The following is a 26,660-nucleotide window of genomic DNA, read 5'->3' as shown; positions in this document are numbered from 1 at the left end:
AAAAAAAAAAAAAAAAAAAAAAAGTGTACTACAACTATAAAAGAAATGAGTCACTGTTGGAAGTGGCCAACTCATACAAATACGAAGGTGTAACACTTTGTAGGGAGATGAAATGGAATAATCACTTTGGCTCAGTCATGGGCAAAGCAGGTGGTAGACTTCATTTTGTTGATAGGATACTCAGGAAGCGCAATCAGTCTACAAAGGACATAGCTTATAAATTACTTGTGCAACCTGTTCTAGGATACTGCTGAAGCATGTGAGACTCATACCAAATAGAACTAACAGGGAATATTGAATGCATACAGAGAAGGGCAGTGTGAATGATCACAGGATTGTTTAGTCCATGGGAGAGTGTCACAGAGATACTGAAGGAACTGAACTGGAAGACTTCTGAAGATAGACATAAACTATCCTGAGGAAGTCTATTAATAAAGTTTCAAGGACCAGCTTTAAATGATTACTCTACAAACATACTACAACCCTTTATGTATCACTCACACAGGGATCCTGAAGATAAGATTAGAATAATTAGTGCTCACATAGGAGCATTCAATCAATCATTCTTCCCATGTTCCATATGTGATTGGAACAGGTAGAAACCCTAATAACTGTTACAATGGGATGTACACTCTACCATGCACCTCACAGTGATTTGCAGAGATGGAGACAGAGAATGAGTGGTACAAGCTTGTCGAAAATAAAACAATATTCATTCACAAATTGATTAATTTACTCAAAGAAAAGGAAAGCAAAATACATTCTGACATCATAAAAAAATTAACATTCAACAATATTATGAGTTGCTACTCACCGTATAGCGGAGATGCTGAACTGCAGATAGGCACAACAAAACGACTTTCGCAATTAAAGCTTTTTGGCCTTCGTCAACAACACACACACACACACACACACGCACACACACTGGTGCTGCTTGTCGCAGTGTGGTTTCAGTTGCCTGACGCTGTAGTTGTGTGTGTGAGTCGCGCTTGCGTGAGTGTGTGTGTGTGTGTGTGTGTGTGTGTGTGTGTGTGTGTGTGTGTGTGTGTGTGTGTGTCTGCCTATTGTCGACGAAGGCCAATGGCTGAAAGCTTTAATTGTGAAAGTATTTTTGCTGTGCCTATCTGCGACTCAGCATCTACACTATAAGGTGAGTAGCAACTTTCCTTCTCATAATGTTGTTAGATTCCATTCTGGATTTTCCATTGTTAAAATTAAAATTCGCTTTTACTGTGATACAACATACTGATAAATAGGATTTATCAGTACTGGACACTGCATTTAATAATTAACTTTTCAATACTAAACTAACAGCTATTTTTATAATTATTTGTTACTGCATTGGGCCTGGCTTGCAGAGCAAAGTTTACAAAGAGTAGTTTGATATTAGAAACACACACACTGAATTATTTTCCTGAAATATATACTTTGTTTCAAAGCAGCCAATACAGAAACCTGGTATTCCATATATAAGTTGTTGTAAATGGTAACAGTTGATTAACTGCTCTAGTTTTCAGTGCAAGAAATTCATCATCAATTCACTCCTGCCAGAATTTAAAATGTGATTTATTAGTAAACTGTCTTTTGATTCCACTACTTGTTCTGAAGTCTATGAAGACTTATTCTTTGCTAATTGATACACCCAGGAGTATTTTCACAAACTACTTGTAAGATAAGATTGATTCTGGTTTTGTCTTCATATAAGGAAAGAATGTTTGGGGAGGGGGGATGAAAATTACTATAGCAAATTGGATTGTGAATACTGAAAGACTGAGAAATACTGCCATAGAGTACTCTCAGTAAAACTGAATTCGAATTCCATCTGGACCTGGTTACTTACTTGTTTTCAGCTCTTTCAGTTGCTTCTCTATGCTACGGATGTCTGTTACTATGTCATGCATGCAGGAATCTGTGTGATGATCAAACAACAAAATTTTTGTATGATCCTGCTGCATGAATGAGTTTAAAACTTCACTTTCCTTTTTCTATCTTTTATTGTCACATCAGAGTGGTCCCTGAGTGATTGGACAGAAACCTTCAAACCACTTAGCAATTTTACCTAGGACCAGAACTTCCTTGGGTCATCAGAAAGATCTTGCTGATGGTGGTATGTGCAGGTTTTTTTTCCACTCATGGGTACAACAGAAGGCAAGCAAGAACATTCTACTGGTAGTGGACAGAGATTTCTCATTTCAGAATATACTGCTTCTTCCACTGAAGGAGGCCACATGACTTTTCTTGTAGTAAAATACTCCTTGATCTTCTATTGTGATCCACAACCTCAAAGCCTACCTAATAACAAGCATTGAGATATCTAAATATTTTCTTGAGGTACTGTGAAAACTGAGGGTGGCTTCTCATACCATATCTTTCTTGAGAAATGTTGGACTTCCCAATGACTCTTAGCTAATACTCCAGCTTCCTTTCTCCTGGTGAACTGAAAGCTTGGGCATCCATTCCACAGGAAACTGTCATCTAAATGGAAGAATAAAATGAAACAGCAGTTAACTACTTTACAGTGAGTCACTGGACTTTTACATAACCTCAGCACCATCTGTTGGTGCTACAAAGGACTACAACAGTTTTTGGTTTTCATTTGAATCATGTACACTGATTCGATGGGCAAGTGGCATGGTAAGGAAAATATATATGTGAAGCAGAGAGAAATGGGAAACATTCTACTGTTGATATGGAAAATACACAAACATACGCATCTTGCTACTGTTTTACGCATCTATGGGAAGTCGTTGAAGGACAGTGAAATCACAAGTAGGTGACAAGTTGTTAGCACAACACAGAACTTTTAATGTCGGAGGCCAGCCCACTCTGTAAAGCAGGGCTGATGCCAATCTATGGTTGGTCTGATGAGAGCATACAATGCTGATGAAGGCACCTGTGTTTTGGAGCACACATTCTTGAACATGGGACTTCACAGCTCATGATTCCTAGAGTTTTCCCCAATGATATTGTCAATTACAACAGCAGTGTGCATCGGAGCATCAAGACTGGTCCGTGGATCAATGGGAACCTGTTGCAGCATCGGCACATCAGGTCAGTGGTAGTATCCAGAGACGTCTTCCTCCAGACAAAACACATGTTCGACCTCTAACTTAGGCTGGTTGGTGCAGTATTATGCTCTGGGGCATGTTCAACTGTGCTTCCTTGGGACTAGAGGTAATAATCAATGAAATCATATGATCTGTGGACTATGTGAACACTATTGTGGTATACTTGCATCTCTTCATGATTAGTGTCTCTTCCAACAGATATGGCTTCTTTCAGTGGAATAACTCTTCATGTCACAAAGCCAGAACCTTGTCACTGTGGTTTGAGGGGTTGATACTGAACTAACATTGATGTTGTAGGGAACACATTGTGCTCATGTGGGAGCAATCTAAATGCTTGTAAAACAATAAACTGGTAGCCAAGATCACAGGAATTCTTTTTATTCCATGTTTACTGGTTTTGGCGATACTAAAGTTACTATCACCAGATCTTAGGATATATACAGGTTACAACATCAAGGCAAACAATGGTGATATTAATAGTTACCTGCAACACGCAGGCCTTACAAAATTGTTGGTAGCACATAGGCATCCAAGAGAGATGACATTATAAATATTAAGTGTCTCTATCACATACAAGTGCAAGTTAGATACTGAAACTTCCTGACAGATTAAAACTGTGTGCCGGACCAAGACTCAAAATCGGGACCATTGCCTTTCGCAGGCAAGTGCTCTACCAACTGAGCTACCCAAGCACGACTCACGCCCCGTCCTCACAGCTTTACTTTTGCCAGTACCTCGTCTTCTACCTTCCAAACTTTACAGTAGCTCTCCTGTGAACAGCGTGTGAGTCGTGCTTGAGTAGCTCAGCTGGTAGAGCACTTGCCTGCGAAAGGCAAAGATCCCGAGTTCGAGTCTTGGTCGAGCACACAGTTTTAATCTTCCAGGAAGTTTCATATTAGCGCACACTCCGCTGCAGACTGAAAATCTCATTCTGGCAAGCTAGGTACTACTATTAATATCACCACTGTTTGCCTTAATGTTGTAACATGTATGTGTCCTATGATCCGATGTTGGCAACTTTAGTTTCGTCAAAACTGGTAATCACAGAATAAAAAGAATTCCTGCAATTCTTGGCCACCAGTTTATTGTTTTACTAACATTGGTGTTTTGGACACTAAATTCACCTGATCTTAACTTGATGGAGTACATCTGGGAAGCTATTGGACATCATCTCCATGCCCACAAACCAATGGCTCATAATTTACAGGAATTGCATCATCAGTGCATTGACACCTTGTGCCAGGTATCTAGCAAGGACTTCCAGAATCCATGCCACATGTAATTGCTGCTTTATTGCATTTCAAAGGTAGACTGACATGCTGTTAAGCAGGCATTCATTATATTTTGGCTCAAAGTTGCTCTGCATTGGCATCAGTGTGGAATAAAAAATGCTAGCTGCCCAATTTTAGCAGATCAGCTAGCTTTTCCATTCTATAAATTATCTTTACACACCAGCCAATAATATGACATATGAACCTACATTTGTCCTGCGTGTGAACCTACATTTGTCCTGTGCAAGATAACCTTCACTGTTGCCCATGTTGAATATGACTACAACAACAATTTGTTAAAAAATATGCATGTATTAATAAAATCAGTTCATGTAGTGCTGTCCCAGTTGTACCAAGTGTTTATCACTTTTGGGTCATTCTATGTCAAGTCATCCAGGCCATGACACGCATTATCTAGTTTCATCTAGTTATGAACTGAGATTTCATGTACTGCTTTTGTATCTAATATCATGAACTTTTGCCAATTTTTATTGCTTTATATACATTCTGTTCGTAGCTTTATATAAATTCTGTTGGTAGCAATTGCTGGAAGTTTGATGCAATTCGTTACTTGAAAGCAAACTGTAAAAATTTGAAAATTGGCTGCAGTTTTTAAACAAAAAATAGTATAGTGACAGTTTTTTCCCTGAATATCCTTTCAGACATGTCATGTCTGAAAACATGTTAGAATTGTCCAATTAATTATTTGTAAATTTATTTTATTTAATTTTATTGTTAAATTAGAAAAAATATTTTGAACAATTGCCTCACTCTGGAAAACACTGAAAAAATTAGAAAGTGATCAACAAATAATTAAGTTTCATCACACAAAAAATCAATTTTGGGAAATGAATGGCACTGGGGAAAAAATTTAGAGTGAGATACACTTACTACCCAAGAGACGTTAACGATGTAAGTACACCTAACAATACCCAAATTGAACAAAAATTGCAATATATGAAACAAAATTATGCATTATAAAATATAGGACAACTTGTACATTACATGACATATGAACACTTTTTTACCTCTGGCATAGCCATATAACTCAATGTTAAATTACATAGCATTTTGTTTATAATATTTAAGCATTTTGTCAAAAGCCAATATAGTCAACAATGCACAAAATGCTGGTGCTGCAATCTGCTTTCAAGATGATTCAGAACTACAAATGTGACAAGAACTTTGATGCTTAGATAATATTTTTTTGTATGAGAACCACGTTCCTTCCGCCAACTTTGAGAGAATGAGTACAGCCTCTTGCTGTGGTGATATCAACTTCACACAGAATATGAGTGAAAGAAACATCACAAACATCATTATCAAGCCAATAGGACAGAGATGGTCCATGACGATGCCTGAACCTTACTGTAACATCTCCTTCTTCACAATTCATGTTCTCAACAATTCACAAATACCAAGAAGAGTCATATGCACATACAACATAGCAGTTGGGCTCAGTGCATTCTGGCATTAGTGGCGAAAGTGCATCTGAGAAATTATGCACAATACTAAAATCTGTATCACAGTTCAGCCTTTTTGCTCCAATCTTGTTTGGTGATATTGGTACAATGTGATGCATAGATCGTGTTCCAGGAATCAGGAATTGTTTTTTCACTTGTGAAACACTGAGAAAGATAATATCTGACTTTTACATTTCATCTTTTGAAACAAAGAGAACTGAAATGCCTTGCAGGTTCTCACAACAGAATTCAAATACCTGTGAAGCTGTAAGTATTTGATTTTTATAAACTCTTTGCAACCCCGTTTTTGTGACACCAATACCCTCACAGGGAGATTTTCCATGGCTGGTAGCAAAAAAAGACCAGCTGCGGTTTACATTGAAGTCGTGTACATGGTAGCAGATATTTCTGAAATTCTTACAATTTTTATACTGTGCAGCACAACCATCAGTGAAATATTCAACATGCGCAAGATGAATTTCTGGAAATTCACATGTAAAAAAAATTCAATACAGTCTTCTGAGTCTGGTACACCAAGGAAACATGTTCTAGATCATCAGAAATAATACAAATACTTTTGCATGCAACTGTTTGTTGTTTGTTCTTTTTGTAATATATATGGACAGTGTGAAGAGTGCAGCTGCCATTGTTCAAGTGGTACCCTGTACTTCATCTTGAACAACAAAATAGAGATTTTCACTTAAATCCATTAAAATTAACACTGATCATTCACCAAGTGTTTCCTTCTTCATTTTCAGATAATCAGATTGTGATTGAGAAATAAGAGTGTGGAGTAAGTTTTTCCAATTTTCTTAATAAGTGTGTCACAGAATTCTGATAGAGAAGTGATTTGAACACTTAAAGTCATTCTATCAGTTAATACCCACTGACTGTACTAAACCATCTCATCAGGATCATAGTCTTCTATTTCATTTTCTAAGTGGGTTTGAAGAAAAGAACTATTGGGGCATTTTTCACACAGACAAAGCATACAGGCTCAATTATTTATACCACATATTATTTTAATAAGATCTTGGTATGTTTCTTTAACAGAAATGGAGTTTAGAAGCAATTTAATGTTTTGGTGGTAAATGCACACACATACAGCATGTGTTCCTGATGATCCTGCAAGTAAACACTGTTTCGGTCAAAGAAAAGCAAATTTTGAGAATCTTTTTGCTTTCAGGATACTTTTTTTTTTTTTTTTATATACAGAGAGAATACAGTTCAGTTAAATTATTTAAAATAAGACGCTTTTGTTCATAGGTATTTTTGCTGGTGCTCACTTTGTCTTTTTTCCCAGGCATTATTCCTGTGTTTTTGTCAATACTTTTTGCACTGTGTCATGTGGCAATATCTTTCCTCTTTTCTGCACAGCCATCGATAAAATACCCTTCTTCATAGAAAGAACTCTTGCTTGTCATACCAAATTATCAGACCAAGTTGGCATCAGAAGCGTAAGTAACTATTTTTTTCATGAATATTTACATATTCAATTTTCTGTCTGATTTTGTCTGTGAGTTCATCATGATGTTTTGCTTTTTCTTCCAGTTCTGTTAAATCACTGTCAGGTAAAGTGCTTGCATCAGCAGCCAGTTCAGCTTGATATCTATGTGAAATTTTAGTTTTCAGAGCCCCAGCTGCTGATTCCAATTTTCGTTTGGATGGTGCATACTGACTATGACGAGCAACTGAATGCAGCTTTGCAGGAGATTTTTCAGGAGTCTGCACCTTCACATTACTGTCATTTATATAGTCTGGTGATGAGTCGTCACTTGCTTGTTTTTCATTAATACGTTTGATACAGGTTGGGCACATTTTCTCCCCAGGAATAATGCAAAAGCCTCTAATTTCATGGAATCCAGATGAAACACATTGTTCATGGCACTTGAAGGGATCGCAGCAAATTTTCTTATGTAGAGAGAATCTGCACAGGTAACTGTCTTTATGTTTAACACACATACATCAAACACTTAAATCACAATATGAATGACCGTTGCTCCACCATAATGTTCTTGTTCATCACTGGTCAGTTCATTCACACAAGTCAGGGCATTATCACATATATCTTGTAGATACTGTCCACAAAAACACTGCCTATTTGTACTTTCCATACTGCTTCAGTCATAAAACTAATATTTGTCGTAAATAATTCAAGAGATGATTGGTGTAACCTCAAAAGTAATTAAATAATGAAAAATCATTCTATCCCATTGCTTGATACACAAGTATTTAACATTATTATTGTAACATTAGGGGACTTACTTTGTTTTGGAATGAGTAGTTAAAAACTGCTACAACTGAATTTTTAACCAATAATTGACTCTAGGTACAACTCAGTACAAGAGCTCAGAACTGCACTACTCAAAACAAAGGAACTGGATAATTTAGCAATAAAACAGCGTTCTACAATATGATTTGTTCCTAGGGAAATCCAATGCAACTAACTTCAGCAATTTAGTGGTGACATGGTAGTCATGAATTAGCAACTTTAATAGTTCTTTTACAATAACATTGTTTTTTACACTTCCCATTATTTCCACAAACTGATTCTTTTTGGGTGGCATAATGGAATATTTACGATAATAATGTAAACTTTTCAAAGGTATCTATGAGGGGCAATACTTTACAACAATTACAGTGTCCATGCATGGATTTTGTTTAAAAGAAATTATTTACAATTTTTCTGAGATGTAGGTGATGGATATTCACTACAAGAAGCATGGCTATAAAAATATAAACCTCCTTCCTTAACTAAAAAAAAATCATGCTTCCACAGCAAAAGCTGTAGGAACTATTGCATTTTTAAATTATAAAGGAGCTCATATATGAAAGCCTGAATTCCTGAATCTATACAACTTCTTTTTATCCTAAGTGAAAAACTAATTGAGCTGCAACATTTACATTTTGTGAATATATCTAGGTAAACTTCCACTACTAAAAATTTCAAGAATTTGCATGATGATGGTGTCATTTTCTAAAATTTCTGGATGGTTTGACGTGGAATGACCCTCTCCAGATTAATACATAGAAACACATAAACAGAGAAAAATCTCACTATAAAGCAGGCCTGGTTATGAGCTGACTAAAACTTGCTTGCAAATTTCAGTGGAGTGCCAAGTCTGGAACCTTGCAGCTACTCAGATGTGACCCACGACTTGTCCTCACAGCTTCAATTCTGACAGGACTTCTTCCTCACTTTTAAAACTTGACAGAAGCTCTCATCTCACTCCTGGGAGATATATTGCCGAGAAATAGCTTAGCCATACTCTATCACTCCAGAGGACATTTCCAGAATGAATCTATGCAACATTCAGGATTTTGCAATCAAGTTCCCAGCCAAGACGCAGTTTTTATCTGCCAGGAACTTTCAAAACAAAGTGAAAAATTTCTACAAAGTGAAATATTCATTCTGCAAACAAGCCATAAGTTGTGGCTAAATCATTTCCCACGATAGTCTTTTTTTTCCAGGGTAGCTGTTTCAGCAAGGTATCCATAAGTGTTTTCTGAAGTGCGTTTTCCATAAAAGCCAAATTTTCAAGTTCAAGCTGGTGATCTGGCAAATAGTTCTAATATACCAGGCAGTTTCAAAATTGCACACACTCCACTGCAGAACGAATGACTCATTCCAGGCTATCAGGTTAATTAGACTGAGATCAAACTCTAGTTCTGCCAGATACTGAAATTATTTCTACACTATTTAACAAAATATTTCTCTACTTCCTTTGACCTACACATACTGAGATATTTAATAACAACTACTGTTTTCCAATCAACACAAGACAGACAACGACATCGACTTAGTATTGATCGTCATTGATTGTTCAGAAACACTGATAAAATTCAAATTTTGCAGTCTCACAACTCATACAAGCAAAACAAATACACTGGGTTCAGAATGCTTTTGACGAATATTAGTTAATTATTACACAAGTGTAGTTTAATATGATGGATTTATGACTTAATCTGCAATACTTACGCCTTCAGTAAAGTGTTAGCAGTTAAATTGCCCAATGACTAACAAATACTGGCTCCAAAAGTGTGTAATGTTTCAAATAGGAGAGGCACCTCCTGCCTCACTGAGTCTGACCTTCTGCTTTGTCCTGGCAACACATTGCCTCAACTGTAATTCTATTGCTTTTCTACGTATCTTAATTTATATACAGCAAATAGACAATGGCGATTCCAATTCAAATGATCATGTTTCGAAACATGACCTGTAATGCCATTTTTTAATGCCTGAGGATAGGCTGTTCTTTGATAGAAACTGGTAATGTTTCAATGAAACAATGACATGATACTATTCTGCAAAATCATGATCTTTGAAAAAAGCTATTAAAAACTCATACATTACTGCCTTCTCAAAATATTGTTATGGACTCCATTCATGTTCCCATATCTAGTGTCTGGTGTTCTTGCAATGGTATCTGTTCATAGACAGATTATATCTATTGCCAACAACACATCCAATAGCGAAAGTCCACAGGTGGAACCAGCATACCACAGGATGTTACATTAGGCAAGACAGAAGAAGAAAGATAATCCACTAAGAAAAAAAAAGGAAAGAAAACCTGTCTTTCTCAAATGTAGGTGGAAATGACTAAAAAAACTGTATTTGTTTCATTTACACAGCCACATAGCATTAGCCTGCAAATCTGTGCCCACAATCTTAGTGCTCATTGAAATTATTTATTTATGTTTGGCAAAAGCCTAACTTTACAATACATGCCAGTTATACACAATATATACATATTTAGAAAGCAAAATCAGAAATATCACTGGCTAAATTTGCAAATCAGATTACATTGGTACAATATTGAGCCACAACTGCAGCACTATCGTTTGCAAGCATATGGTCCTGCATTCAATAGATATGTGAATAAAAAGGGTATTGATATAGGTTTTCCAGTTTGTTCTTCTATGCACCCACACTTGCTATTCTCTGGTACGAAACCCCACAGTTCAAGGGAGCACTTCACGCTGCCAAGACCCTACCTAAGTGATATCCAAACACTCCATGCCCCGTTGTAGTGGGCCGGAAGATGTCTTGCCAAGTGTGAAGGGAGATTCAAAAGGTTCTGCGGTTCAAATGAGGCTTCACCTTACTTTAGCCTACAATGAGGTAGTTCATAAATGAACAGTGAGTGAACTGAATGTTTTCAGCCTTCAGTTGTTCAAGATTGGTGGCAATTTTGCAACAAATATTTGGAGGTGCAAAACTGGCAAAGACAATAGATCTTCTCAGCAGGGGTAGGTTTTAAGCACCCTGTAATCATCCTGCAAGTGTCATTCAGAGCAGAGTCGACAGTTTTGGCATGAGATGATTTCCTCCAAACATGGACATACCCTCCTCCAGAATATCACAGGGACAAAGCATTGGTTCTAAGAACTTGTGTCTCTTAAATTTCTCAAGATGTTATTCTGAGCACTAGTGGTATGTCTGACATTGGAGGAGAGTTATTTGAAGGTGAGGGAGCAGTCAAGTGTTACTCCTAGTTAATTTGGAGGGAAGATATGTTCCAAGGAGGAGCTGTTCCAAGACACTTATAATGGTGATTTCACAGTTCACTCTTACACAACATAAAGCATTAGAATGTCAAATTTGTGGAAGTCTGTTGCTGTTGTGGATCTTAAATAAACTGCATGACATATGTACTATTTACTTTTTTTCCAAATGATATATTTCTCTGAATAAAAGTTTCTTGGAAGTTACACTTAAGTGATGTGCTAAGCACCAATGAAAGCTAATTATCACTATTACATTAAAATGTGTTTTACATTTTATTGTTACCATTACTAAAATCTTAGGAATTTGTGCCTCATTAAAAGTTGAGGCAACAGTAAGTTATTTTTTATCTGTGTCTGGGTGGGGAGAGATACCTGGGTGCAGGAGGTGTGTCACCATCCACAGTGTCGAGATGAATCTTGTTTTCCAGGAGGTCCCGCACATACTGGAAGTCTGCATAATCTCCACCCGCAGCCAACAGAGCACGATCTGTCAGCTGGACGATGCGCGGCAATTTTCGGTATTTTGCCAGGCTGCCATATGAACCCAGTGTGTCTGTTGCTACACACACACCATCCTCAAACGTAATACCCACCACGCTTGAAGACGTCACACCAGCAGACATCCTACAACCAACAGATCTGTACAGCATTCTTTGAAATACCACGAGTGATTACTGTGTAATGGTTGCAAAGTGCAGAATTTCATTGTATGCATGAGCAATTGAATTAGAAATAGCAGCTGTGATGGAGGGAGAGTGTTTCTGTCACCGCAGAGTGTGAAGCAGTTTAGCATGTCAAGTGGCTGGTGATGTGTCTTCCATGTCTTTCTTATAAATAGATCAATATGCATACAACCCGCCTCCATAGCTGATGTCGCTAATGTATGCCTGTGCAATGGAGGTCAACTAGGAGACAAGCTGGTCCAAATTCCAGAGGACGAAATGTTCACGGCCGGTGTTTGGCTGGCAAGGGGAAGAGAGATGGTGGCATAAAGTTCTTTATTATCAGTCTTTGTGCCAAAGTCCTGGATTAAATTTCAAACCTCTCCATAGTGTTTCATGATGAGAGTACAAATGACATTGTTGATGGTCATTCTTTCATCGTCATGATACAACAAAAAATAGCACTACACTACACATGCATCTATTACACTCACCTACATTCTACAAATACTCTAAGACCTACCTGTCACATAATCTTAATGAAAGGACTAGTTCACTTGGCTGAACCCACCAAATGGGATATCCCAGCCAACAATGCCATAAAAGTTTTAGATTTTCAATACACACATATACATGCTCAACAAAAATACATGCCTCTAGTTGGGTCACTGTAGTGACTTGTTTATATTCTCCAGTACTGAGAATGCAATACACTGTGGAGTCACTGAAATATATTGATCTCTTTCCTCACTTGAAAAGAATTAACTTTGAATTCATGAAAGGTTGAAAATTTAAGTAATTGTGAATCAAATGCTGCCAGATGTTTTTGAATGGCATCTCTAAGTAGACCCTTCCCTGAAATGAACATACATGCATTCAAATGCACAGCCTGAAAAAAATGCAATGCCCTCAAGGACTGTTCAGTGACACCCACATACAAAACTGCTGTGGCACAGAATAGTAAGAGGTAGGAAACTAGAAATTTTAATTAAAACTTATTAACAATAAAGAAAGAAATTCAGTCTTCAGCTGCATAAGAAAACCTTTATTTGATTCACTTTACCGGTTTCAACAGTTTAAAATGTCATCTTCAGCAGTGAAATGGGTTCATATCAAGCAAACCTCAAAATAAGAATTGGATGGTAGCATTCCTTGTTACACAATCAATAAAACAGAGTGACATTACTAAAAATATATGTTATGTGCAACAAGTAGAAAACATTCCAACTCCACATCATACATAGTACGTAGGACACATGCCAACCACCAGACTGATCATACGACCATAATGTAAGGGCCAGTTCGCAGGGAGGAACAGTTGGCTGAACCCACCACATAGGATATACCAGCCAACAATGCCATATGAAATTTACTTTTTTAATATACATATTTGTGTTCAACAACAAATATGTGCCTCTAGTTGGGTCACTGTAGTGACTTGTTTATATTTTCCAGTAATGAGAACATATTAGACTGCATGGTGGTGATCTTTGTCATACATAGTGTTTATGATGTGGAATTTGACAGGTAACTGTTTGCTACTCATCACACATAACACATATATTAGTGATGTCACTCTGTTTTAATGATTCTACAGCAAAGGATCACTAACCAGTTCTTAATTTGACACTGGCTTACTAATGATTTGAGCCTTTTTCACTTCTAAAGATGACAGTTCAAACTCTTGAAACCAGTAAAGTGAACCAAATAAAGGTTTTATTGTGCAGCCGACAACCGATATTTTATTTTTATTGAAATATTCTAAGGCTGCTGAACTACAGCTAGGAAAAAAAATCATAAAATCATTAACATTGCCACAGGCAAAACCAAGTCATGCCAGAGACAGATGCCAGTGGTATGTTGCAAGCGGTTCAAGCAACACCATCTGCTGAGTGAGAACATGAATTCAGCAGAAAGAAAACAGCAACAGAAAATGAAAGGAACTGAGACACGAACATTCATTAGCTTTTAAGACATGGTGCAAGAAACTCTTGTCTCTTACACTACAACACTTAGCAAGGAACTTACACAGCAGTTAACAGCCTGTAAAGTACATACAGCAAAATAAGGGGGACTCATACAGTCATTATGAACAGAGCCTCATGTTATAGCTTAACAGTAGCTCCCTTTAACTACTCCGTTCTTCCAGCTCTTGCACTTATCTCTGGTAAGTTCATTGGGATTGATGGCTTTCACTGTAATAGCACTGTAGTCCATGATTACAATACTGTAGTGAATCAATGTCCCAGATGCTCCAGCAGAGTCTTTGAACAGACCGAAGCTGTAATTGAGATGATTGTCTTCGCCTGATTTCCTGCTGTTCACCGCCTGTCATCTGCTGACGGACTAACTGTCTGCCCTCTGACAACGCCACAATGGAGAGTGCTGCCAGCACTGAAGTTCAATGCAGAAGACAGTAACAGGCCCTCTTAGGGGTCCATGTTTCTGTTCAATGGCTGGGCACCTCTGGGTGCTGAAATCTACCAGGCTGGAATGGTGAGATCAACCAACCATACAACTACTGACACCAGATACACCACTGTTCAGTCATCAAGGAATGCTGTAGAATTCAGAGTAGGAAAAAGAACCTCCAGCAGCCAGCATGAGACTACTATGTGCTGGCTACTCGCTGAGGCACCTATGTTGGTAACATCTTTGCTGGGAGAGCAGATGCTGGGCTGACTCAACAAATGTCAGCTACAATCCAACAGGAAGCTGAATGAAGCCTCAGCCAAGGCTGGTGCAGAACAATGAAAACCCGTAATCCATCAGCCCCTCTGCCTCTGTAATATGTATATAGTGAGGGGTTGCAGTATTAGTGATTCATTTATCACGATCATTAGCGATCAAATGGTGCTCAAGAGGACAGTCCGCACACCCTCTGTTTTGACTATGCAGACAGTAACTGTGCCAAGTTTAGAGGTGAACCGTGTTTGCAACATTCATTCTTGGTCTGTACAACCATGCCCCACAAACAATTACCTAGTCTCAAAGAACAGCTTCAGCCACTTGAAAGGATTAATATTATAGGCCTGAAGGAAGCTGGATGGGTGTATGGACCAACTGTTGCATGTTATGGGCACAATGTCTCAGCTGTTTGTTGCTGCCTCCAGCAGTGGTCTGTGGAAAATTCCCACACTGTAGACAAGGTTCTGCATGTCTATGTAGTACAAATGAACATCACGACAGACACTTCCTACGAGCAGTGTTGGCCGACCAAACTTCATTCAGGGAGAAACCTGGGTACTTATTGCAATCGCTGTGTCTTCAGGGACTATTGGGAACTGTCTGCTTGCAACAGGGTTAAGATCATGATTGCCTTTGGCCAGGAGACCACTGACATCACAGCACTGCCAAGCATGGCTAATCTGGTGTCATGAAAACATTGACTGATGAGTGGAATGGCACTCTGTTGTCTTCAGTGGTGACAGTAGGTCCTGTCTGTACATGAGTGATGGATGTCTTAAGTATGGCGTCGATCTGGTGAGCTGCCTGTTCCATAGTGTATTCGCCCACAACATACAGGTCCACAGGTCCATCCCAGGTTTCAGCATTTGTGGGGGGGGGGGGGGGGCCTTCAGTTAAAACTCGCTATCGTTTTGTGTTTCCGTAGAGTAAAGTAACCAGAGCCCACTACATTGCACAAGCTTTTTTATCCCTGTGCTAGTGCTATTTCTTTAACAGGGAGGTGATGTTCTTTTTGAGCAGAACAACGCATGTCCACATACAGCTGCTGCAATGCAACATGCTCTTCATGGTGTACAATTGCCCTGGCCAGATCACTGATCACTGGATCTGTCGCCAATTGAACATGGGATTGGCCATGATGGAGTGGGAGCTTACCTGTTCTCCAGGGCCTGCAAGTATCATTCCCAAATTGCAACAAAAGGTGCAAGATGCTTGGGACCATTTGTTCAGGGTGCCATTCAGTAACTTTATGATCTTTTGTATGTGAGAGTATATACCTGTATTGCCACCAGAGCCCGGGCAATGTGTGTTGCATTTGTTCTGAATTTGGCATCATTAACTCGCACAAAGATGAACTACATGTCACCTCACTTTGTCAATAAAATAATCTTATCGTAAAGGATGTTGCATTTTTTTCTGGCAGCGTCGTAGTCAAAGTTACATTGGGATGGTGGTAATGAGAAGATTGGTGGGCCGGGTTTCTGGGTATCTCTAACTGGAGAACCATTTACTCAAAGAGTTTACTCTACAAATCACACATAAAATATCAATATTAATTACAAGTGCAGTTGATTATGAATTTAAATAGATAAATGCCCAACATTACTTTTATACTTAGGTTGCTTTACGGATGATACAGCTGAGGTGCATGTTACTGTAGAGAGGAAAAAATGAACTGGTTGTCTGTTACTGCATCTTCTTAGTGTATTCTTCAAGTCCATCGGTGTTTTGTGTGTCTCTCTCATCACCTTAGATAGACGCCGAACAACACTATAAACTGCTCATAAAATGTAGGTGACATACCTCACGATGTGGCTAGGGTGTGACTCCACATTCGTCAATAATCTGTGACTATGTCAGCGATTGGTTGTTGCTGCCTTCCTTTGTCTGCAGTGGTTCCTGTTAAGTTTATGCCAGTTCCCACCAGCATACAAAAATTATGATAGCCACTTCTGGCCTCTGGGACACACAGCTGTTGGTAATGAATTTTGCTGCCGCGACAAATCCGCCTGCGCGACACCAAATGTATGAGCTCTTGGAGGACCCCTTCCCAATGTGCCACCTGCCTCCATAGAAATGAACTAACCAACAGTGTGGCTCTGTACCAGACTTCCGCTGGCCTTTGAGTCTTCTTGCCACTGGATGTGCCAACAACTGAAGATAAAATAAGAAAGATTCTAGCTCATAACCAATAGTTGTTCCCATGAACCATTCATCACTAGAACAGGGAAGAGTAAAGTAACAACGGTAAATGAAATACCTTCGAAAATCACTATAATGCACCTTGTGGGACAAAGACATAGATTTTATATCATCTCACATTCATTTTTATGTTTTGTAAGGTGCCTTTTATATTTTGTTCATCCCAAGCATAGTCATCATTGAAACAAGAACATACATAAAGTCAGTTTGGGTAATAGGTTGCCTCATTTGCTCTTCAGTCCAAAGACTCTCCATGCTTGTCTGTCCTCCACAAGCCTCTTCATATTTGCTTAACTATCAGAACCCATATCCATTTGAATCTGCTTACTGTACTAAAATCTTCGTCTCCCTCTCCCCACACTTCCTTCCATTCCCAAATTAACAATTCATTTATGCCTCCGGTTATAGCCCATCAACCAATCCCTTCTTTGAATCAAGTTATGCCATAAATTTCTTTTCACCCCAGTTAGTTTCACTATCTCCTCATTAGTAATACGATCTACTCACTGAATCTTCCGCATTCTTCGGTACAGCACTGTATTTTAAAAGCTTCTATTCTCTTCTTGTCTGAAATGGTCATAATCCAGGTTTCACTTCCATACAAGGGTATACTTTGGACAAATACTTTCAGAATGACTTCCTAACACAAATTTTGACAGTCCGCATTTTATCCTCTATACTTGGGCCATCTCGGTTATTTTGCTGCCAAAACAGCAGACCTCACCTACCACTTAATGTCTCATTTCCTAATCTAATTCCTACAGCTTTTCCTGATTTAATTCAAATACATTTTGTTACCCTTGTCTTACTTTTCTTGATGTTCATCTTATATTGTCCTCTTAAGACACTATTCACTCCATTCAGATGCTTCTCCAAGTACCTTGCCTTGTCTCTGAACTTAAATTCCCTTTCTAAATTTATCATTGGTTTCTTTCACAGCCTGCTCAATGTACAGACTGAATAACACTGGTGATAGGCTATTACTCTGTCTCATTACCTTCTCAACTAAAGCTTCTCTTATATGTCCTCTGACTCTTAAAACTGCAGTCTGGTTATGTATAAGTTGACAATTTTTCGCTCCCTATATTGTATACCTGCTATCTTCAGGATTTCAAAGAGTTTAGTCCAGTCAGCAATGTCAAAAGGTTTCTCCAAATCTTTTCTTCAACCTATATTCTAAATCGTAGAGTCAGTATTGCCTCATGCATTCCTTCATTTCTCCAGAATACAAACTGATCTTTTTTGACACAAACTGATCTCTGAGGTCAGTTGTGTCATTATTGATCACTGAAAGCAACTAAAAGACTGACATTTCGAAAGTCTTTGCAATGGTCCTCACAGGGCGACTTCAGGATGCCCTGAAGAGAACTGCTGCAAAGACGGCCAAAACACCCTCATTTAGTTGCTTTTTAGTACGTAATGAAGTGTCTTACACCCAAAATCATTTCATTAAAAAGGAATTAATAAAGATTTTAATTGTTTGTAATGTATGTGACAATATCAAGAAAACATTAACTTATGGACATTTTAATGATACCATTTCATAGATGATGCCGTTATCTTCAATGAAGTACTGTCTGAAAAAAGTTGCAGAAATATTCGGTCGGATCTTGATGATTCCAAACTGCCAACTTACTTCAAACACTCATAAATACAAAACTGCACACTTCACAAAACACAAAAGATGTAATATGGTGTGATTACAAAACCTACGAGTCACATCTCTAACCAATCAATTCTTACAAATACCTAGTGTTACACTTTGTGGTGACATACAAAGAAACGGTCACCTAGACTCATTCATAGGTAAAGCAGGTGGCAGACTTAAAACATCTGCCTACAAAGGAGATTATCTATAAAAGATTCGCATGACCTACCCTAGAATATTGCTTAAGTGTGTGGTGACCCATACCAAATAGAACTAAGTTGAGAATTTAAGGGTGTACACAGAACGGCAGCACAAATGGTCATATGTTTGTTCGACCCTCTGAAGAGTGTTACAGAGAAGATGAAGAAACTGAACTGGCAGTTACTTGAGGATGCACGCAAATTATTCCAACAACACCTCCTTACAAAGTTTCCCGAAACAGCTTCAACAGGTAAATTTAGGATTAAAATACAACCCAATGCGAATCGCTCCAGTAGTGACCGAAAGAACAAGATGAAGTACAGTGCGTACAGAGGCGCTTAAGCAAACTTTCTTCCCGTGCAACATGGGTAAATAAAATGGGAAGCCCTAATAACTAGTACAACGGAACATACTCTCTGCCATGCACTCCTCAGTGGTTCGCAGGGTACGGAAGCAGATGTCACCTACAGCACTGAAAGTGGCATGCTTGACTGTCTTAGTGCAGAGAGTGGATGCAAACCAAAAATATAGATGAAAATGTAGCTGTAGGAGTCTTGTAGGTACTGTGCTATTCGTACACCACTGTGATAAGGATTTATCAAAATTAACTCCACTCGAGTAGAATTACAGCTGTTGCCATGTGCAGCAAAGTGTTGATGACTGTTGTTATCTTAGACTAACGCATATTGTAATGGCTGGCACAGGGGCCACTTGTAGGAAATTACTCGCTAATTGCAAGCTGGATAACAACATGAGTGCACAGCTACACTATCCAGAATCACCACCATGCAAAGGGCTAGAAAGCTTTTGCCCCATTCTGCTAACTGCACGTCATGTGACAAGGCGCAGAAGTTAGCATGGGTGCAGGAATACCGCAACTGGATGCTTGAATAACGGAAAAATGTCAAACTGTCAGTCACAGAAAGTGTAGGTACAAACCGAAGATACCCTCGCGCACTAAGTTTTGCTCGAAGAAAGTGGTATCGAGGTTTTGACTGGGAGTCAGAGAGGCTCTTACTGAGTCTTCCCTCTCCCCCAATTAAGTTATTACAATATCCACATTTAACGTACCACAGATGCCTATATTTTAAGATGCAAATGAAATTTATAAAATGTTGTAATATAAATATAACAACATGTTTACATCAGCAGTTAGTACAGTGTTTTTAAGGTGGGGTGATTCCACGACCCCAATGACATCCCCTTTCCCAACTGGATCTGCGCCTTTGTATGTATCACATAAGAAGTTAATTACATGTAATGTATTTCATCGGAAACATAAGTATTCAATCGATTTATGTTTGTTTTTCTTTGAACCATGAAATTTTATTTAAATGTCTTCATGGACTCAAAAAATTACACATTTGACACATATACCTGCGGTATTTATGAAGCAATGCGGTTGGTTGGCAAAACTTTAATTTTCCCTGTATCACGTTCTCTTATGCGTATTAATTTATCCTGCACCATGTTCTCTCAAGCAACAATGCAGTTTGGATGTGCAGAATGAGCTAAATAATTTCTTTCCCATATAACCTATGTCGTTGCACACATATTCAATAAATTGCTTTTTTAATTTCTTTTCAAAGAAGCAATTTTCCTACTAATATGAAATTTTCCTGCTAATGTCACTGTGATAAATTTAGTCCCAGTGAGCACAAACTGGCTTGTGGCAGTTCAATGAGAGTTAATTTATCAATGCTGTTTCTCATTGTTAGACTTCGACTCGTTCTCCACTCCTGATGATTTTTCTTCATGATGAACAGGTGCCTACAACGGAACATGACAGATGAATACAAGTGAGTGTGTAATACCATCCTCCCCCACTAAGTTCACAAGATACGGTAATTATCTCACGTAAGTATCTGTACCTATGTTATACAGGGTGGTCCATTGATCGTGACCAGACCAAATATCCCACAAAATAAGCGTCAAACGAAAAAACTACAAAGAACAAAACTTGTCTAGCTTGAAGGGGGAAACCAGATGGAGCTATGGTTGGCCAGCTAGATGGTGCTGCCATAGGTGAAACAGATATCAACTGTGTGTTTTTTAATAGGAAGGCCCATTTTTATTACATTTTCTTGTAGTACATAAAGAAATATGAATGTTTTAGTTGGACCGCTTCTTTCGCTTTGTGATAGATGGCACTGTAATAGTGACAAACATATGGCTCACAATTTTAGACGATCAGTTGGTAACAGGTACGTTTTATAAATTAAACTACAGAACGTAGGTACGTTTGAAGATTTTATTTCGGTTGTTCCTAATGTGATACATGTACCTTTGTAAACTCATTTCTGAGAACGCATGCTGTTACAACATGATTATCTGTAAATACCAAATTAAGAGTCGAGGGGCATGAAAGGGAAGCTGTGGTTGGGAAGGGAGTGAGACAGGGCTGTAGTCTCTCCCCCATGTTATTCAATCTGTATATTGAGCAAGCAGTGAAGGAAACAAAAGAAAAATTCGGAGTAGGTATTAAAGTCCATTAAGAAGAAATAAAAAGTTTGAGGTTCGCCGATGACATTGTAATTCTGTCAGAGACAGCGAAGGACTTGGAAGAGCAGCTGAACGGTATGGATAGTGCCTTGAAAGGAGGATATAACATGAACATCAACAAAAGCAAAACTAGGGTAATGGAATGTAGTCGAATTAAGTCAGGTGATGTTGAGGGTATTAGATTAGGAAATGAGACACTTAAAGTAGTAAAGGAGTTTTGCTATTTGGGAGCAAAATAACTGATGAAGGTCGAAGTAGAGAGGATATAAAATGTAGACTGGCAATGGCAAGGAAAGCGTTTCTGAAGAAGAGAAATTTGTTAACATCGAGTATAGATTTAAATGTCAAGTGAATCATGGACGATAAATAGTTTGGACAAGAAGAGAATAGAAGCTTTCGAAATGTGGTTCTACAGAAGAATGCTGAAGATTAGATAGGTAGTTCATATAACTAATGAGGAAGTATTGAATCGAATTGGGGAGAAGAGAAGTTTGTGGCACAACTTGACCAGAAGAAGGGATCGGTTGGTAGGACATGTTCTGAGGCATCAAGGGATCACCAATTCCGTATTGGAGGGCAGCGTGGAGGTTAAAAATCGTAGAGGGAGACCAAGAGATGACTACACTAAGCAGATTCAGGTGGCGTTATGTGCACACGGTATGTGGGGGAGGGCGGCTATGGTGGGGTATATAGTCAGCAAACCGCTCTCCAGGCCGTTTTCCCGACTTTCCACGTCTCCGGCCATCCTGATTTAGGTTTTCAGTGATTTCCCTAAATCGTTTCAGGCAAATGCTGGGATGGTTCCTTTGATAGGGCACGGCCAATTTCCTTCCCCATCCTTCCCTAACTCGAGCTTGCGCTCTCTAATGACCTCGTTGTCGACGGGACGTTAAACAACACTAACCTAACCTGACTTTCCAGCCCTTGCAGCCGACATTTCTCAATGAAGTAGCCCCTCAGTCGGCATCACGAGACTGCTGGCACCCAGTACCCGTTCTTCCACCAAAGAAAAATCCTTGGCAGTGATGGAAATCGAAGCCAGGTACTACACATGGCAGCTATCAATGCTGATTTTTTTTTCTTCGTCATATTTCCATCTGTCGTTTTGTGTACATGTCGCATAACACCTTCAAATTCAATCGATGAGACAGTTTTTTTTATTACTGAGGTTCCCCAGTTCTCTTACCCAGCACGGTGAGCTACCATGCCGGTTCCATTCAGCTACAGAGGGTGGCGAGTTTCAGGATATTTTCTTTAAAAGTGAGGTAAATTCTAGAACTAAAGCCCCTTCCACGAATTTTCAAATGGTACCCTATTGCTCCACTCCAGATCTGTTGGGACCTGCTATGTTAGTCTGCCCAGCTTAAATGGGTGGATATCATATCTCAAAGCCACTCATTCACTTGCAGCAATTTAATCTGTGCTATTAGGCCCCGAACTAACGACCACTCTGGAAATTGCTAAATATTCCAAATAGAGCTGTAGGCCCTATGTCATAAACCACTTGAAATCACATGACGAGGTATCTCTACAAATCAAAGTTATTGAATTTTACGTAACAGCATCCTAACAAATCCTATCTAATTTATATATTTTCCGCAATAGGCGCCACATCTGCAACAGTTTGAAACTAGTTTGTACAATATAGTGGTGCCAAAAGTACCCTCCACCACACACCATTAGGTGGCTTGCGGAGTATGATGTAGATGTATCCGGAAAAGATGCTGTTGCCTACAGTGAAAGTTCAAGAACTTTTTTCAACGCAAGTGACACTTGACGGCTTCCTTTTTTCCTTGTACATTACCAACCGTGTCAGTCTTTTGCTATTAATTTTGATGCACACTGTATATAAATCTTGCACTTGTCCCTCAGCTTCGCGCCCCCAGTGGCTGCTACTATGATTGTGATAATTCCTGTGTAGAACTGGTCACATTGGCTCCGATATTGGTGAGTTCCACCGACGACCGACTTCGATCTTTTCAAATCAGGATGCCACAACGTGCGCGGTCAGAATGTAACCATCTCTTCGCTTGAACATACAGACTTCGAATAACAATCGGTTAAATTCACATAAGTTTGATTGGTACCGTCAAATCGACCGACGTTCTCAAACACGAAATATGTAATATGAGAAATAAAATGTAAATGTCGTGTAACTAGGGCCTCCCGTCGGGTAGACCGTTCGCCGGGTGCAAGTTTTTCAATTTTACGCCACTTCGACGACTTGCGCGACGATGGGGATGAAATGATGATGATTAGGACAACACAACACCCAGACCCTGAGTGGAGAAAGTCTCCAACCCAGCCGGGCATCGAACTCGGGCTCATAGGATTGACATTCTATCGCACTGACCATTTTTTTTTCTCATTTTGTTCGTTGTATATGTTCGGGGCGGACATCTCATGACACCCATTCAGGTTGTTCGTTGATCTGTTCACTCAGTTTCTTTTATTACAGACGGTAGCTAACTCTCTGCCCGAACACACTGAGCTACCGTGCCAGCTCCAGTAGGTTACTGGGGGCGGACATGCGCAAAATTGAAAGTTTAGTCCAAGAAATGAGTTTGTGACATCCTGAGAATAAAAAATAATAAGCGGGATATAATTCGGAATCTAAAAACTGAACTCGCAGCTTTATTGTAAACAATAAGTAGGCAAAATCTTTATCAAAAATTTTAGTCTTAAATAATAACCTCAAAATATAATTAATTCAAGTGAGAAGGGTAGCGCATCCAACGCTTAAAATTACTGTAGCCGATCGTTTGTTGTGTTGTTCTAGGTAGGCACTAGACGTCTGAGAATTATTATTACAGCTTACTGGTGTTTTTGTGGTAGTTTTCTAAAGTTCACACGTTTCTACTTTCCGGTGCTCCAGGCATTCAGAGAACCTCATTCTAAAATTTATGCATGCTGAATCACACTCATTAAAGGTTAACTGACATGTCTATTTTGTTTATAGCGGCCCACAGACGGTAAATAATATTGCACAATAATACTGTGCGATATTATTGACACACTCCTTATACGTACCAATAACATTATTAATAATATTGTGCCATAACACTATGGTTCGGAATGTTAGACGCTAAAGATGCTGCTGCTTTGATAACTGCTCTATTTCTTCACAAGTAGAAAAAAAAGTCGGACAAAAATTGGCTCAAGGAGCGTCAAGGATCACTCACGGAAGCTTGTTGAGAGACTGAGACAGAAAGAACACAAGAAAGAAAAAATTACAGCATTTCGCGTTGATGGTCCAACAGAAAATTCACTACTGAAAACGGTTCTTTCCATACATTGGCACTCCTATGGCATTTGCCCCCTCCTCTCTGTTAAATTTCTGCGTACGCCTATATCCCCACCATAAAAAACCAAAACAATAAAATGAGACAGTTCCAAAATGTGTTTATCTTGGTACTGGTAGTTCTTTCGAAGACATGAAAATTGCTAGTGCAATAACACCTTCCATTATCTGAGACATAGCTCTGGAATCGTGTCATGTCATAACACATGCGCACAAAGGATTATATTTGGCTAAATAACGTATTAGTCAAGTTTTTAACATATCTTCCTTTATGGCCGTTCCCATACTATCTGAGCAAGAAATTATGCGATTCATCATTCTTAACAACTGTTTTTTTACTCATCTGTCCTGACATTGCACAATGATTTACACATTTCGACGTACTTAGTAATGTTCTTTCGTCGCGTTTTGAACTCATTTCCTCCTCGGTCTACTTAGCATGCAGGGACTGTCAAGGACATTGTTACTACTGCACACAGACCACAGTCTAACATGACTGTGACACAGGCAGTCAACATAATTCTAAAGATTTTTATGTTCTCAATATAGGAAAACTGTGCAATATGATTAACCTTCTAGGGTCCGCTTTAAACTAGCCTGGTTGCTTACTAACTGCTAACAGATGTCTAACATCCGTTCAGACTATCATTAAAATTTAGTCAGTGAACTTCACTATAGGGGCAATATGGCTTATTCTAGCTATACAATTGATTCAATAAATTTCGGGACTGATTCGTTTTCCTTTTTTTTATAGCGGTTGGCAACAGTATTTCGGGATTTAGAGTAAGCGAGATCTGCGATGGTGCGCGCTTATTCTTTATAGTGTTCGCCCGCAGATGCGCTAGTTTTTTGGTCTGAAGAGAGGTAACAGTGTCGAACCCTCTACTGCTACTCCTAACCACCGCCATTCACCGTATTCGAATGCTTTTGGTACCAGCTCTTGTGCGAACTATAAAGGGGTAGTTTTTAAAATGTTGAATAGATTCAACGGAACTTGACAGCGATTTAAACGTAATTCCGCTCGAAGTTTTTAACAAGATGTTCAGAGCATCCACGATCGGTTGAGGCAAGGGGAGGGACGTGCGGTGGAAACTAATACGGTACCTTAGTATTCTTTAACATAATTTTGTATTTTATTTCGAGGTTGTCATGGAATTAATTGACGTACTGTATAGTCAGTAACAACAGAAGGTACACTTGATTTTCCATATAATTGCATCATTAAATATTTCTCATGATTCATGAATGAAATAGTGTTTGTCAACTTTCTGAAGCATATGTGTTAACAAAGATACGGTGCTACGATCGCCCAACGATGACGTTAAAAATAGTTCTCAGCAAGCACATTTTTCTCGAATGGTTGTGCCTAAATATGTTTCTCAAAACAAAGCGCACTGCGGGGAAAACTCACCATATTCAAGAAACAAAAATTCCTACGGTTCTGTGTGACTATCCACGAATCTTTCATATCGTTACTAAATACAAAGCTACAATGTTGCAGAAGTCTAATGTCAATCTAAACGCGCTAATCTAATAACTGAAAAACCATAACTATTTACCTTAGTTCTCGAGCAGATGCTTTGTCTCCGTAAGTCAAGTCCCTCACTGAACACTGATGCACCGCAGCAATACCACTCGCAATAATGACCACGCATCTTCAACACACGGACAAGTGACAACAGCATCCAGCGATGATACAAACTGAAAGCAAAAGAGAAACAACACCTGTGTCATCCTCAAACTGAGAATTTTCAATGTGCGTGAGCACTAGTAGGCAAATTGAAGAATGTCGTCCACATAAAATAATTCCGTTAAGTAATGTTTTTCATTTGCTTTATCTCTCAGTTACTTATTCTGACTGTTGTTTGGTACAACGGAAAAAATAAGTGCTTGCGATAAGCACTGCAATACAATTTCATGGCGTATTATGTTACCACAAGTAGCCTCACCACTAATTCTGTAAAGAATGGACTTATATGCATAAAACAGCATCAAACGGCTAATTATTTTGCAAGTAATTAGTGTGCTAAATATTGACGTTGAGCATTTAAGACGCATCTCAAATTTTATGACGTCATATCTCCTGTGAGTAGGTACTTTCAGCGGTTTATGTGGATACTACCGTATCTACAAAGTGTGTTGGCAG

The 26,660-nt window shown here is 38.9% G+C and overlaps 1 protein-coding gene across 1 annotated transcript in view; it reads right to left on the bottom strand.

Moving 5' to 3' along the window:
- Window positions 1-26,158, bottom strand: part of LOC126336166 (proteasome subunit beta type-4-like) — a 68,812-nt gene extending 42,654 nt beyond the window's left edge. Inside the window, exons 1-2 of the mRNA XM_049999660.1 lie at window positions 26,074-26,158; window positions 11,683-11,934 (exon numbers count right to left, since the gene is read on the bottom strand). Coding sequence (XP_049855617.1) covers window positions 11,683-11,933 — 251 coding nt within the window. The 5' untranslated portion in view covers window position 11,934; window positions 26,074-26,158. The remainder of the gene's footprint in view (window positions 1-11,682; window positions 11,935-26,073) is intronic.
- Window positions 26,159-26,660: the final 502 nt, after the last annotated feature.

Source organism: Schistocerca gregaria, chromosome 2 (genome assembly GCF_023897955.1).
Source record: "Schistocerca gregaria isolate iqSchGreg1 chromosome 2, iqSchGreg1.2, whole genome shotgun sequence".
In the NCBI taxonomy this organism is placed as follows: Eukaryota; Metazoa; Arthropoda; class Insecta; order Orthoptera; family Acrididae; genus Schistocerca; species Schistocerca gregaria.
This window is presented reverse-complemented; position numbering and strand designations above follow the sequence as displayed.